Source organism: Anolis sagrei, chromosome X (assembly GCF_037176765.1).
Source record: "Anolis sagrei isolate rAnoSag1 chromosome X, rAnoSag1.mat, whole genome shotgun sequence".
NCBI classification, from domain to species: Eukaryota; Metazoa; Chordata; class Lepidosauria; order Squamata; family Dactyloidae; genus Anolis; species Anolis sagrei.
The window spans coordinates 90,316,380-90,332,702 of record NC_090034.1 but is presented as its reverse complement, the minus strand read 5'-3'; the positions used below and the strand labels follow the sequence as shown (position 1 = coordinate 90,332,702).

General features: G+C 42.6%; 1 protein-coding gene across 1 annotated transcript; it reads right to left on the bottom strand.

Annotated features, from left to right (window-relative positions):
• Positions 1 to 2,372: 2,372 nt before the first annotated feature.
• On the bottom strand, positions 2,373 to 15,488 carry LOC132780634 (vomeronasal type-2 receptor 26-like). Its single transcript, XM_067460762.1, has 4 exons — positions 15,478 to 15,488; positions 9,961 to 10,345; positions 3,375 to 3,498; positions 2,373 to 3,280 (listed from the first exon to the last, which is right to left on the bottom strand). The coding sequence occupies exons 1-4, from the start codon at positions 15,486 to 15,488 to the stop codon at positions 2,373 to 2,375; spliced, it is 1,428 nt and encodes a 475-aa protein (XP_067316863.1).
• Positions 15,489 to 16,323: the final 835 nt, after the last annotated feature.

Below are 16,323 nucleotides of genomic sequence, written 5' to 3'. Positions count from 1 at the left end.
TTGTATCAAAAGCATTACATAAATTAGTATAAAACTGATAAAAATAGGAGGGCAGGTCACTATCTTTTGACCGAAAACAGGCCACAGCAATGGCATTGTCTGTAGCCTCCCAACAATTCTTCCTCTGTACATGAGGCAGGGCATAGTGGACAAACATACAGATGCGGAGTTGTCTGTTCTGCTCCACAGTCACATAAGGTGTGGGATTCTTTTAGGTACTGCCATTTTGCCAGGTTGTCTTTTGATCTGCCCACTTCTGAGTCTGTTCAGGGACTTCCAAGTTGCCCATTCTTGGTTTGCCCCTGGAGGAAGACCCTTGTTGGGGGCCATCCAGTTGGGATTTCCTGATCTAGCTGCCCAGAGGGATACCCTTGCTGTTGCTGGGGGGACGCCAAGAGGAATGGTAGTTCTCCTAAAACTTTTCCTTGATTTGAGTCTACTGGGAGAGGCTGGTAGCCATGTAGTGGATGACTTTCAGTGTTCAACCTTATTTCTCTCACATTTAGCAGCAACTTCCTGTCGCACATCGGGGGGGGGGGGGGGGGGCAATGCCAGCTAGCTGTAGAGTTTATCAACAATTGTAGGTTTAAGACATCCTGTGATTATTCTCATTCAATGCTATGTTCACCTGCTTTGCATGGGCAGACTTATGCCAGACAGGGCTGGTATACTCAGCAATTGAGTAAGACAAGGTTCGGGCTGATGTCGGAGACAGATAATATAGAAGAAATGTAAGAGTCATTTAATGGTGAAACCCTTACCCTGACTCATACCCTAACCCTGAACTGTACCGTAAGCCTAAGCCCTTACCCTAACCCAAACCCTAAACCGTACCCTAACCGTAACCCCTAACCCTAACTGTAACCCAAACCCTGAACCTTGCCCTAACCCGAACCCATATCCTAAGCATCCCCTCCTTTCTATCCTTCCTTCACTCTCCCCGCTCTCATTCCGCCCTCTCTCTTCCCTTATTCACAGCCGCCTTTGCAGCATCTCCGTAATGCTCAGAGCTTCCAGACCCACCTATCATACTATCACCTCCCAGCCAGTTCTGGGAGTTGAAAACCAAAACATCTGGGGACCCACAGGTTGAGAACCTCTGGGCAATTACGAATTGTGAGAGTTGCCTGGATTAAGAGTCATGGGAGCTGAAGTTCACAACCCCTGGAAGAATGGTCAGTATTGGGGTCGCCTGGGAGAGGAGTTTCCTGTAGGCCTGAACAGAAATTCATTTCCCCATTGATGTCTTTGTGGCGATTGGGCTAGACGAGGCCTGAACAAATTTCAACCCTCCAGATGTTTTGGACTCCCAACTCCCATAATTCCTAACATGCAAAATCCTCTAAACAATTTTACTTTTTGGATGTTTAACGCAAAACTCATCAGTTTCACATGCCCTTCCACCTTTAAGGTATTTGTATTCCGCCTTTTTGTCAGCTCTGGGACTCAAGACAGCTTACCATTGTTTTAAAGAAAGTAGACGAAATTTGACATTATTGAGACACACCATTTATTTATTTATTATTTACAGTATTTATATTCCACCCTTCTCACCTCAAAGGGGACTCTGAGCAGATCACAATGCCAGACCAGGCAAGAGCGGGGTCCGGTGCAGGCCCCGCCACCTCCCCCTCCGCTGGGTCTGGTGCAGGTTCAGCTGCCTCCGATAGGAAAGGGGGAAAGGCAAGGCTTCCCCTTTCCCTCTTTCCTATCAGAGGCGGTGTCGGTGTGGTGGTGCCTGCACCAGACCCCACTCTTGCCTGGCCTGTATATAAATTTCCTTTCTCATAAACATTTATTTATTTATTTATTTATTTACTTTGCTTATATACCGCTGTATCTCAAGCCCGAAGGCGACTCACAGCGGTTCACAAACAGTAAAAACAGTAGAAACAGCAGTGGTTCCATTCAACATATAACAATTGACTTAACACATTATCCATAAATTACCAATAAGCAATTACAATGCACAATTATTACGAAAAACAACCGTACCCAATCTTCTCATCATCCAAGCGTAGTCCAGGTTCGTCGTCCATTGTTCCATTCCTATGTTCCATTACCAGATTGCACTAAATTACTCAAATGCCTGCACAAACAGCCAGGTCTTCACCTTTTTGCGGAATACCATTAGAGATGGTGCTAGTCTAATGTCCGTAGGAAGGGCGTTCCACAGCCGAGGAGCCACCACCGAGAAGGCCCTATCTCTCGTCCCCGCCAGCCGAGCTTGAGAAGCAGGCGGGATCGAAAGCAGGGTCTCCCCGGAAGATCTCAAAGTCCTGGTGGGTTCATAGGCAGAGAACCCAGGATTAGCTGTAGAACCCAGGATAAGACAGAGCTATTGCCTTTGCACAAGACCCATTAGCATTTATTTATCTCTGCAAATGTTTTCTGGTTGTTTGTGCTTTCTGGTTCTTATTTGGATAGAGTAGAATAATATAACACTTTGGAAAAAATATGCAGCCAAGTAGCCCCGCGCTAGAGGTCAAAATAGAAAAGATTTCTACAGCTACCATATATTTCCCCTTGGTGCTGAGGTAGGCTGGGATGAAGGATATCCAAACAGTGCAGAAAACCAGCATGCTGAAAGTGATGAACTTGGCTTCATTGAACACATCAGGCAGCTTCCTGGCAAGGAAAGCCACAATGAAGCTCACCAAAGCCAAGACACCCATGTAGCCCAGAATGGAATAGAAGGCAATGGATGAGCCCTCATTGCACTCCAGGATGATGTGTCCAGGCTCCGAGTAGAAATCTGCATCTGGAAATGGAGGGGAGGTTCCCAACCAGACCATCGAAATCACAGCCTGAATGAGACAACAGACCATCACAAAGAAGTATGAAACTCCAGGTCTCAGCCATTTTCGTGCACCGCTGCCTGGCTTTGTGGCCTTAAAGGCCAGAACCACTGTGATGGTTTTGGCCAAGACTGTAGCAAGAGAGACAGAGAAAATGATCCCAAAGGCTGTCTGTCGAAGAAGGCAGGTCGTTTTACTTGGTTGTCCAATGAAGAGCAAAGAGCAGACAAAGCAAAGTATGAGGGAAGAGAGGAGGATATAGCTGAGCTGCCGGTTGTTGGCTTTGACTATGGGAGTCTCTCTACATCTGATAAAGTTTCCTAATATCAGCACAGATAAGAATGAAAAAAACACCGCAATGAAAGTTAAAGCTATGCCCAAAGGTTCCACATAGGAAAGGAAGGTGATGTTTTTCGGGATGCACTTATTTCTTCTGTTGTTTGGATGGTGGTCCTTTTTGCAATCCACACAATAATCCATATCTAGAAAACACAAATGAGAGGACAGTTTTATCTATTTGCCTTTGTGCATTTCTCTTGGCTGAAATATTGGCAATATATCTAAGGGTTATCCTACCTGTCTTACTGGATATTTTCCCTCTAGGACATTCAATGCAATGGAAACAACATTTGGATTTGCCCTTGAAAGGTTTCTTCCAGAACCCAGGTGAACATTTATGGCTGCACACAGAATATGGTGGCTATGCAGATTCAATGAGAAAAAAATAAAATGAATATAAAGCAATCTTTTTTGTACAGCATTTTAAATTGAAGTGGCTTCCATAACAACCGATCCATGTACAAAGGTTTCTGAGTACTTTGGTAAGACAAACATCTAATGAAGATGTAAGAGCAAAGGAATATTGGAATTCCTTTCTCATGGACACTTCCTGAGCATCACTGTTCTGTGCTTTCCAGCTTCCAGGTTAAAATGGTTCATTTTATGAGGAATTCAAGTTGAGCCACTTCATGGGTAACTATTTTGTTTTGTTCTTTTTAATGGTACTGATATTTGGGGATTGATCCATTATTATATTTTAAGGACAGTTCAATAATTTGATCATTCTATTCCACCCAAATCCCACTTTTGTTGGAGAGAGACATGATTTGAATTTTAAAATAAGCCAAAAATACCATCTAATCATGAAGTTATACAACATGACTTACCTGGAGGAATTTTTTGTTCCATAAGGCCATCTCTTCATAAATAACAATGTTGTGATTTTTTGCAGAGCCAAGGTTCACTTCCCCAACTTTCACGCTGAGAAAGGAGTTGTTGGGGAACAGGAGCCAATTTAAAACATCGTAAGTTACTATGTGTCCAATTCCATCAAAAATGGCATCTTCCACAGTAGTTTTGTTGTAAAGTATATTTTTAAGGAACCAGTGCATCTGAATATAATAATATAGATGTGCATAGTGTATTATGAAGTGTCCAAATCCCATTCTTTCAAAAATGCCTTCAATGGCTGAAGGCTTCAAAAAAATTTAATTTAAAAAAAAAACTCATAACTATTCCAGTCTGCAAATATAGTTTTTCAGGGGTAGTGTGACCCCATCCAAAACTGGTTGGTACACCTCCATCCCTAGATTAGGAGGAATCATGATCTTGTCACATGGCTGGTGGTGGCGTGGAATCATTGTCTCATTTCGCATTGCCGACCAGCAAGACAATCACGTGGAGGGAAGCAAGGAAGACACAGCTTCCCCCCATGGAACGGGCAACATGGGATGCTTCCCATATTTCTAGATCAGTGGCAGATCTATGCAATGAAGCTGTCTCTGTCTTGTCTGGATTCAGTTTCAATTTGTTTTCCTACATCCACACATTACCTCCTCCAGGCATTCATTCAGAAAGACTTTCAATCCCTAGCTGAGTCTTTTTTTGAAGGCATGGAGAAATATATTTTGGTGTCAACAGCGTATTGATTGCACCCTGCCTCATGCCTCTTAATAATCTCTCCCAGTGGTTTCATGTAAAAGCTAATAGGGACCTAAGATATCCTCCCCCCCCCCCCCCCCCGAAAAAAAAAACCCAACAGGGACAAACTCCCCCTGTCCGTGTTGAGATGGAGATCATCCACTAAGGTGACCATAGCTGTCTCAGTTCACCTTGTCTTTGTTCAGCCCATTACCTCCTCCAGGCATCCATTCAGTAGAAACGCACTATCCTTAGCTGAGTCTGATTTTGAAGGCATGGAAAAATATCTTTGGGTGTCATCAGCATACTGATAGTACCTTGTCCCATGCCTCTGGATTATCTCTCCCAGTGGTTTCATGTAAATGCTAATAGGGACCTAAAATGTGTCCGTTACCCAGGTTTGCCAGAAGGATGCCATGGTCGATGATTTTGAAAGCCACTGAGAGATCTGGAAGCACCAACAGGGACACACCCCTTGTCAGTGTTGAGATGGAGATCATCTACTAAGGAAACCATAGCAGTCTCAACTCCGTATCCTGCTCTGAAGCCAGTATGCAATGGATCAAGAAATCATGGAGTTGGAGTTGGAAAGCAACTACCTTCTCAATCACCTTTCCCAGAAAAAAATGTTAGACACTGATCTAGTTATCAAGGTCCAAGCGATCCAGGGAGGGCTTTTTCAGCAGTGGTCTGACTACTTCTTTTAAACAGGGTGGAAAATTCTCGTCCCGCAGAGACGGATTGATAATTTGTTGTTTTTTGAAATCAAACTGCGAGTATCTTTTCCTTGAATGACTAGCCAGGGGGCCCCATCCCATGAGGGGAAGCATCCTCAACCCGTTGATCCAAAGACAACATGAGAAGCCACTTGCTCTCCTCTTTCGGCACAGAGAGTGACTGGAAGTACACGTGTATCATGTTATGAACACCATGTCAAAAGTGAAGAGCAAGCAGCATAGGGCAGTCAAATAAGCCCATCTGAGGTGGTAAAGTGGTATTAAAGGTGGTAAAGTCCTATTAAACACCTTAAGATTTCAATGGGATTTGAAAATACAAGGCCATTTACTTGACAAGGGAGAGAAAGGGTCCAATCTTTGCAGCCCACAAAGAGCATCACATCCCCACATTTGCCTCTCTCCAGTTGCAGAGCAGGGGTTTGATTCATGTAATGGTCAAGAAAGCTAGATGGAAGCAGGTTCAGAAGCTAAAATGATTCTAAAGCATTTTTATAAACTGCAACTTTCAGACATGAAACTTGGTTTTAGATAAGTTTAAAATGATGTTGTAGAAATTCTGCTTTTATTCCTGTTTTGGGAACCTCCAAGGTGGCTCAAACAATTATGTGATAATCAAGGTTAAAGGTCTCACCTGCCACAGTCGGATGTTTCCAAGTTTCAGACCATATCTCTCCTTTTTTTGTTTTGATCTGTCCAAATAAAGATTGTGCAGTGCCTTGCCCACTGTAAAAACTGCTTTGTAAATACTGTAACTCAGGGGGCTCATGCTCATCTCAAATTGGGATACAGAGAGACTATCCAACTTCTCCTGACCACTGCATGGCCTAACTCCTAGCTGTAGAGGCCGTGAATAGGGAGGAGGCAAATTGCAGTTGAATACTTGGCTCCAGAAACTCTTAATGAAAATATCATCAGGATATTTGTTCAGAGTCAGAGACTGGAGAAAAAGCCGGAATCCTGAAATCTCCCTCTGATGGGATGTAAAGGATAAAGCACCAGACAATTGTCCTCCTCTTAAATACAGATTAGTATCCCACTTTGCTGTGGTCAGCCACACTTTCCCTGCCAATATCCCCTTTGTGTGCAAGTATATCATTGAGAGGAACTTGATATCACCATAGGCAAACACCACTTTGCATGATGACCTCATCAGCTCTTGTTTTTTCTGATGCAGTTCATTCAAAAATGCTAAAACATGGTGGACGGAAAATAGAAATTCTGGACAGATCCCATTCTCTTCCATTTCCCTTTTTAGTTTATGGAGGAAGTTCTCCCTTCTGTCATATGATGCAACAATAAGACCAATCCAAGTCCAATCAAAGTAAAGAAGTAACTGGATTATGCCCACAAGATGAAGTTCATCGCTTGAGTACATTTGATACAAGGAAGGAAATTCAATTTGATTATTGAAGATGGGGTCATAAGAGCCATAACTGATCTGTGTGGATACATAAAGAATTATCAGATGCTTACCCGATAAGTTGATACAGCAAGGATTCAGCAAGGTATCTATTGCTGTGATTAGAACATAGACTGGGAATGCATCTATACTGTAGAATGCATGCAGTTAGACACTACTTTTACTCTCATGGTTCAATAATATGGGGCCATGGAAGTTTAAGTTTTACAAGGTCTCTAGCTTTCTCTAACAAATACTGCTGAGCCTCACCAAACTATAATTCCTGTGATTCTATATCACTGAGCCATAGCAGTGGTGCCAAAAAAACATACATTTTTCCTGAGACTTGGAAAATCCAAGTTGTAGTCCCTTCTGAACCATGAAAATTGGGGAAAATTGGAAGAATTACCCTGTTTCAATCTGTCATGCCTCACGGTATGGTTCTGAAGATAATGATTAATCAAAAAGCGATATAGATATTGCAGCAGAGAAAAGATGGGCCATAAATGTAATAAATAAATTCAACAGAGCTGAAGTTTGGGGCCTAAACTAGATACTATTATTAGAGCAATCACAATCACAGCACCTGTGAAGTTTTCTGGGAGTGGACAAAAGGACCCCAGTTGCCGCAGTAAGAACAGAACTGGGAGTATATACAGTTGATGGCTTATCCTCATAACCATTGACTGTGGAGTGCCTCAGGGATCAGTACTGTCCCCTATGTTGTTTAACATTTACATGAAGCTACTGGGAGAGATTATCTGGAGTTTTGGGGTCAGGTGTCATCTGTACGCAGATGATGTTAAACTCTTATGACTCCTTCCCACCTGTCATTAAGAAGGCTGTTCAGGTCCTGAACCAGTGGTTGGCAGCAGTGATGATACGGATGAGAGCAAACAAATTGAAACTGAATCCAGACAAGACAGAGGTCCTCCTGGTCAGTCACAAGACCGAACAGGGCATATGGTTACAGCCTGTGCTGGACGGGGTTACACTCCCCTTGAAGACACAGGTTCTCAGCTTGGGAGTGATCCTGGACTCATCGCTGAGCCTGGAACCCCAGGTCTCAGCGACGGCTACGGGAGCTTTTTCACAATCAAAACTTGTGCGCCAGTTGCGCCCATACCTTGGGAAGTCAGACTTGGCCATGGTGGTCCACGCTCTTGTTACATCCCGAATAGATTACTGCAACACACTCTATGTGGGGCTGCCTTTGAAGACTGCTCAGAAGCTCCAACTAGTCTAATGGTCAGCAGCCAGGTTACTTACCGGAGCGGCATATAGAGAGCATACAACCCCTCTATTAAGCCAGCTCCACTGGCTGCCATTCTGCTATCGAGCACAATTCAAAGGGCTGGTCTTAACCTTTAAAGCCCTGAGTGGTCCCAGCCCAGATTACTTGTCTGAGCATATCTCCTGTTACGAACCATCACAAAGTTTAAGATCAGCTGGAGAGTGCCCTGCTCTCAATCCCAGCACCATCGCAAATGTGACTGGTGGGGACGAGAAACAGGCCCTTCTCAGTGGTGGCTCCTTGCCTGTGGAACTCTCTCCCCAGTGACATCAGATTGGCTACCTCCCTCCTTTAGAAAGAAACTCAAAATGTGGTTATGGGACCAAGCATTTGAACAGTAGCAGCAGCAATCGGGAATAAGACTAAATGTGATATGTATGACAGTGGTCTGTCCAAGGCACTGATTTTAAACCGGTGTGATTTAATCATATGCTTCTTAATATTTTAATTGAACTGTTTTTAAATATGTTTTATAATTGTGGTTAGCTCTTGAATAAGGGCTTGTTGTGAAGCCACCCTGAGCCGCCTCCGCCCCGGAGGGGGGGGGGGGTTTGAGAAGGGCGGGTACAAATGTATGAAACAAATAAATAAATAAATCCTAGATTAGGGCATACAACTACTGAGTAAAATTGAAGGCCATGGCAAATGAAAAACTACCCAAACTGTGCCTGTTAGAGTAGACAAAAAAAAAAAAATCAGCATCAGACCTCTTGGCAAGTTCAACTGACAAAACACATTAGGAGTTGCGGACTTCTGATTCTGTATCTAAATCTTCTTAAAGAACGAGATCCAAAAATGGTTGCATAATGAATCCTGGATATAGAAGCTCAAAAAGTCATTGTTACCCTCGGTAAAGCTGGCTCATTGAAATGGCCAAGTTGTTTTAAACATACTTTTCAAACAGCCCAATATTTGAAGACAGAAATGCCTAAACACCTCAGGAGCGTATTTACCAGAACTAGATTTGAACAGCTGGATACAATGGTCAAACATGGAAAGTTTAACCAAGTTTCATATATGAACAATTTTGTATCTGTGGAGTGAGAGAGGTAGAAGATATCGAACATGTACTGTTGTAACTTTTACAAGAAAGAGAGAAACCAAATACCTTGGGCCATACATTATACAAAAGACACTAGTGGAATCCTTATATTAAAACTACATTTTTACTGGTCCGCAGCCCACAGGTTAAGAATCACTGCTGAAATGGAAGGCCTGGGGGAGAGTCTTTCCAAATGTAAGCTCTCCCAATGTTTCCAATGTCCAGATTGTAAGCCACAGAGGAATTTGTTCATCGAATTCAAATGTGTTGCCCCAGAAAGGAAAAGGCATTTCATTCATCAACTAAGGATTGTGTTTTTGTACTGTGCATATTGAGCATTGGCCCTGAAATATTGCTGGATAACTGTATTCTGCATGCAGAAACTTGACTTCAACATCTCCTCATTGTCAGATGTTGCTGAAAGGGAATATTGAAATGTCCTTAGACAGGCCCGTAGCCAGGATTTCGATTCGGGGGGGGGGGGGGGGGCTGAGTTTTTTCAGGGGTTTTTTTTGGGTGGGCTGAGTTTTGGGGGGGGGGCTGAGTCTGAGTGAAAGAGGGTCTACCCTAGCAAACCTTTTGTATCATTATCCCAATACCCCCATGCATATGGGATATATCGAGTATGGTGATCAGATCATGATATGAATAAACATAACAGTTTAAATAGTGCACCAGTAAGGCCTTTTCGCAAACCACCATGAGAATGAAGCTGAAGCCCCTCAAGCCCCCCCCCCCCCCCCCAGCTACATGCCTATCCTTAGACTTACCTGTGGTATCTTGTACATCCCCAGCATGTTGGCCACCTGAACAGATGACTCTGATGTTTGGGCCCCAATGACAGCCACCATTTTCTTTTGGCTTTGGCAATTGTAATTGGGAAATAATCTGACTTTCCTTGTGTTCATCATGTTGTACGATGACTGACCATAACCATAGTAGGGCCAGCTTCCATAGAGAGGTATGTAAACTGGAGCAAGCTTGTCCCTCTCAGACAGTAGACTGATGACATTCTCATAGGTTTGGCTTCCACTGTAATAGTTGTCATACAAGCGAAATCCCAGGGAGATGTTGGGTAAGAAATGGGGATCCTTGTTGATTTCCTCCACAGCAAATACAAATGCCAGGATGTACTGGTAGTTCTTTGATTCTGGGCTGTGGAGACAGAGAAGAAGAAAAAAAGAAAAGCATTTCATATGCAACAGACACAGGCTAATATTCTTTTGGTTAGTTCCACTTTCAGAAGACCTATTCAATTATTTTAAGTCAATGAATAGGTAAATTCCACTGAGTGATGGGTCTCTTCTAGACAGAATTAACAATAGGACTTAGGCAATAGAAGGCTGGTCTACTACCATAGAAGCCCTGTTAGCAAGAACCTTCTGACTGAAAGACTTTGATTAGAGCTATAAACATAGAAATGTAAAGAAACACAGCTGAATGGCACTAAAGGGTTTGGAATCTATAATGTAAGCAAAAGGTTAATGTTAGAAAGAACTTTCAAGGCTCCAAGTAATTGCTAGGCACTCAGTCTCTGTAACCATTGGTGGAATTTAATTTTGGCCACCAATGGCTTAGGTTCTTTTCTTTCTAAAACTCTTTCAACAAAATTATTATTTTATATTCATATTAGTTAAAATGAATTGCTTTCAGCACTCCAAATTGTTGGAAAAATTAATATTTTATATACTTTTTCTCTTGGTTTGAACAACCTGTTGCCAACACTCCAAATTGTTAGCACTCTGTCTATTGCTACCCTCCATTTTCTGTGTATCGGCTGAAAGATGAACCTTGCCTCCACAACCGATTAGCACAAAAGGTGTGGACTGAGTGTCATAGGACCAGGTACTTTTCTAGAAGGTGAGCATCACAAACTGGAATACATACCATACAATCAGGAGCTACAACATCCAGTCTGGCTAATAGGTCAGACAGAGTGATGTTTATACATGAATCAACGTGCCTAAAGTTGGCTTCTTGAGACTAGCTGGATCTACACTGCCATATCATGCAGTTTTAAATGATAGTGTAGATCCATCCTCTGCTTCAGACTTCTCTTTGTACTGTCAAAAGATTTATTATCTCAACCAGCTATTAAGAAACAGAATTCTTACACTGTTGGGATGTTGTAAGGAGAAACTTCCTCAGGACGTCCTTTATAATTTTGCCATGGAATAGTTTGATGAGATAAAGATAACACACCACCAAGAATGAGATCCCCATCTTTGTAGTAGCCCTCTGCGTAGGATCTGTCCAGATCACACTGTGTCTTTGTCTTCTTGCCTACTATGTGGGGTAAAAGTAATATGATAAAGATCAGGAAAATCATGACAGAAGCAGGTGATGATTCTTCAGATTTCATCTCCTAGACAAACAGATTCTTATTTTCAGAGTGCTGCTGCACTAGATGTTAAAAAAGAGTAATAACAACATGAGGCATATCTAGGTAATTCTCTGCAACAGCGCACCAAGTGGAACTCAGTTCTGAACAACATGGTATTTATTGCCTATGATCTCAGTCCTATCTGAGGCAATCTTTTTTTCTCTCTCACATATTTGTAAAGTCTGTTCAGAGTGTTACTTCTAATACAGAAACAAATCACAATAACAATCATTTCACTGTTCCCCAGGCAGACGCTGATTCCAAACAAGTCATTTTGTGTTTTGCAGTTTCCTGGTGTTATTCACCTACAATGGAATATTTCAATGATTCAAGAGAACAACATTTTTCAGAACTTCTCACTTGTGCAAGTTTTTGTTTTGTTGCAAAACCTAAGAAACTTTAATTAACAACCAAATTCTGAATAAACGCAATGCCAAAAAGTTCTTACATTTTGAATTGCTTGATTTTTTAATGATTTTTTTATGTTGCTGACTGGGGCATTGAAACTCTGAAAATAGACGAATTCAGGGGGTGTGCACCTTCAAACTTGTGAACTCTTGAAGGGGACAGCACAAATTGGGAGGACAAATTTTGTTATCTGAAACTGTTGAGGTCCAGGAATGATGTCTAGATACTCCACTGAGTTGTGTGTGTGTGTGTCAGAAGGTACTTGGGCAACTGCAAGTCATTTCTGGCATGAGAGAATTGGCTGTCTGCAGGTGATACCTGGATGTGTTACCATCCTGTGGGAGGCTTCTCTCATGTCCCGGCTCACCCCGCTCCGCAGATTCGCACTGCCTACCTTTCGGTCAGCAGTCCTGCTGGCACAAGGGTATTAGTATTGTAAGCCATAAAACAAACCTTAGCTGAACAATATCAACAAACCCTCCTTGCCCTCCCACCACTAGATGAATTCACAGATGAATGCAGCCAGCACCCATGGCAAAGGATATGTGAAGGAGCCCCCTGATCCCATGCTGAATACAATAGATGTTTTTCCAAGTTCATCATTTGGAATAACCTTTACAGATATATAAACCCAATTTTCCAAGTTTCCAACAGACCTCACAACCTCAGAGGATGCCTGCTGTAGATGCAGGTGAAACTTCAGGAGAGAATGCTTGTAGAACATGGCCATACAGCCCGAAATACTTACAACCCAGTGATTCCGGCCATGAAAGCCTTTGACAATATTTCTATTATTTAAGGAAACTTTCCCCTCTGTCAGATGATACCAATCAACATACATCGTTTTCCCAAAGGAATCTCATTTCAGGCTAATGAGCTCCTGAAGAAAAAAGGGACGGTGCAGAAACAGAGAACCAATTTCAAAATTCCTTCAATAAAAAGTTTTATTAAGTTTCCTGCAGTATTGTACCCAAATCATAAACTATTAGTCTTGTATCATTTCAGCTACTGCAAGAACCGCAGTTTCAGAGACCTGGTGTACCAAGCTCCAAAGACCCAATGAAACATGAACAAGTTGAAGGCAAAGTAACAGAGGCTTTATTCACCTTGGCCAAAGTGGATGCCAGAATAATCTGCACCCTTAAAATTGACATACCCTGATAAAACATACAAAAATATTTATAGGACTCTGAAGATGGAAATCATAGGTGCAGGTTAAATGTCAGTAGAAAATGCTGATAGAATACAGCCATACAGCCTGGAAACCACACAACATCACCTTGATAGGACTTCAACAGCAGTTTGTAACAGAGGATTTTTGCTGCCTTGAATGCTGATTGGTTCAGCCTGAGGCCAGCTAGGATCCACACATTGGTTGGATGCAGGACGCCTTCCATTGTTGTTGCTAATTGGCTTGTGAATCTGGCGGGAACTTTAATAAACTGTCATTGCTCAGTTTGAAGTTTTTTAGCTATTTCTAGATCCACCTCTCATGGATGTGGGGAAAGAAACAATGTTGGTAGGGTTTGGGTTAATGGGTGCAAATGGCCACGATTCCATAAATTGAATTAAAAACAATTTTAAAACTTACCTGTCTAAATGTATCTCCTACGAACCACCTCAGAGATCAAGATCATCTGGGGAGGCCCTGCTTTCAGTCCCACCTCCTTCACAGGTGCTTCTGGTGGGAACGAGAAACAGGGCCTTCTCAGTGGTGGCCCCTCAGTTGTGGAATTTCCTCCCCAGGGATATTAGAGCAGCTCACTCTCTCCTGGCCTTCAGAAGGAAAGTGAAAATCTGGCTGTGGGGTCAAGCCTTTGGAGTTCAAGTATAGTGCAATAATAGCTACGGAATTATTTACAATGGAATAGCCCCAGATTACGATTTTGGATGGCGTGATTTTTAATAGTGATTGTAATGTGTTATATGTTTTTAATGTGGATTTAATTTTAATTTTAAATCTTTAACTTAATGTATTTTAACTGTTTGTTGTTCAAAGGCATTTAATAGTTGCCATATGTAAAGTCACCTTGAGTCCCCTTCGGGGTAGAGAAAGGCGGGATACAAATAGAGTTAATTAATTAATTAATTAAAACATACACACTACAAAAACTAACAACAACAATTTTATTTGATACCCACCTCTTCTTATAGCTTTAGGTGGGCTACAACAAAGGTAAAGCAGATAGCCATAAAATGCATACAATAATTGCATATTAAAAAAACCTATATTAAAATACACAGAACAAAGATTAAAATTTCAAGAGATTGTCAATTCAAAACTCATGGGTTTAAATTGATTGGGTAGGCCTGCCACAAGAAATTCATCTTGAATGATGTTTTAAATTCTGATAGCTCATTTAGGTGTCACAGCTTTTCCAGAAGGTTATTCCACAATCTTGGGGCGATGAAAAGGCCCCGAGTGATCGTTGCCAGTCAGGTTTGGATCAGTTGGAGTCAGAGTCACCCAAAGGACCAAGGTGTCTTAAGGGGCAGATTATGTGGGGGAAAGTGATCCTGTAAATAACCAAGACCCAAATCACGTAGGCTTATAAAGATTATAACCAACACTTTGTACTTCGCCCCAAAACTAATTGGTAACCAATGGAGTGACTTTAGGATGGGTAGGTTAGGACCCTTAATGGCAAGCACCTCTGTCTTGTTTGGTTTCCATTTCAATTTGTTTTTCTTCATCCATCGATTACCTCCTCCAGACATTTATTCAGTGAAGACATGCTACCCTTTGCCTCATGCTTCCCAATGATCTCTCACAATGCTTCCATGTAAATGTTTAAGAGCATTGGGAAGGGAATGCCCCCTGTTGGATGCGGGTTAGGTTTTCCCTTGACATTGAGTCCAGTCATGTCTGACTCTGGAGGTTGGTGCTCATCTCCATTTCTAAGCCAAAGAGCCAGCATTGTCTGTAGACGCCGCCAAGGTCATGTGGCCAGCATGACTGTATGGAGCACCGTTACCTTCCCGCCGGAGTAGTGCTTATTGATATTGGCAGAAGCTGGGGCTGATAGAAGGAGCTCACTCCGCTCCCCGAATTTGAACCTGCGACCTTTTGATAAACAAGTTCAGCAGCTCAGCAGTTTAACCCACTGCGCCACCATGGGCTCCTGTTGGATGCATCATGGCTACTCTTTTTTAGGAAGGGCACCACCATAAGGGAGCCCCCAGTAGTGCAGTGGGTTAAACCGCTGAGCTACTGAGCTTGTTGACTGAAAGGTCGCAGGTTCGTCTCCAGGGAGCAGCATGAGCTTCTGCTGTCAGCCCCAGCTTCTGCCAACCTAGCAGTTCAACAACATGCAAATGTGAGTAGATCAATAGGTACCACTCCAGCAGGAAGGTAACGGTGCTCCATGCAGTCATGCCGTAGCACCGTTACCTTCTATGGACAACACCGGCTCTTCAGCTTAGAAATGGAGATGAGCACCAACCAAACAGTTGGACACGACTGGACTTAATGTCAGGAGACAACCTTTATCTTTACCTTACCACCATCTGGGACCTATCTGAGAGCTAAAACCAGAATCAATGCAACATTGTGCCTCCAATTCCCAACTGCCCCAGGCATTCCAGCAGCATACCATGGTCAATGGCATTGAAAGCCACTGAGTGATCTAAAAGCGCCAACAGGGACAAATTCCCCCTGTCAGTGTTGAGATGAAGATCATTCACTAAGAAGACAATAGCAGTCTGAACACTGTATCCTGCTCTGAAGCTGGTTTGAGATAGGTCAAGGAAGTCTGCATCATCCAAGACTGCCTGGAGTTGGAAGGCAATTGTCTTCTCAATCACCTTGTCCAAAAAAAAGGAAGATTGGACACTGATTTGTAGTTATTAAGTTCAACGGGATTCAAGGAGTACTTTTTCATCAGTGGTCTGATTATGGCTCCTTCAAAATATAATGGAAAATTCCCTTCCCTGAGAGATGCATTGATAACATTATGTAGCACAATTTATTCTCCTGGGTTATAAATTTGAATTCCTAATTGGTTCTATCATTAAAACATAGAGAAAGTTTATTAAATTACAAAAGCTTTGGTTTTGCAGGAGAGACATAGTAAGGTAAAGGTTGTCCCCTGACATTAAGTTTCATGTCTGACTCTGGGGTGTGGTGCTCATCTCAATTTCTAAGCCGAAGAGCCAGCGTTGTCCATAGAGACCGCCAAGGTCATGTGGCCAGCATGAGTGCATGAAGCGCTGTTACCTTCCCGCCGAAACGGTACCTATTGATCTACTCACATTTGCATTTTTTCGAACTGCTAGGTTGGCAGAAGCTAGGGCTGACAGCGGAAGCTCACGCCGCTTCCTGGAATCAAACCTGTGACCTTTT

Excerpts from the sequence above, each read along its gene's own strand:
- LOC132780634 (XM_067460762.1), bottom strand. Across the intron at positions 3,499-9,960 it reads GGATGTACAAGATACCACAG|CCACCATATTCTGTGTGCAG; the intron begins GTAAGTCTAAGG and ends GAATCTGCATAG. Across the intron at positions 3,281-3,374 it reads GAAAATATCCAGTAAGACAG|ATATGGATTATTGTGTGGAT; the intron begins GTAGGATAACCC and ends TGTGTTTTCTAG.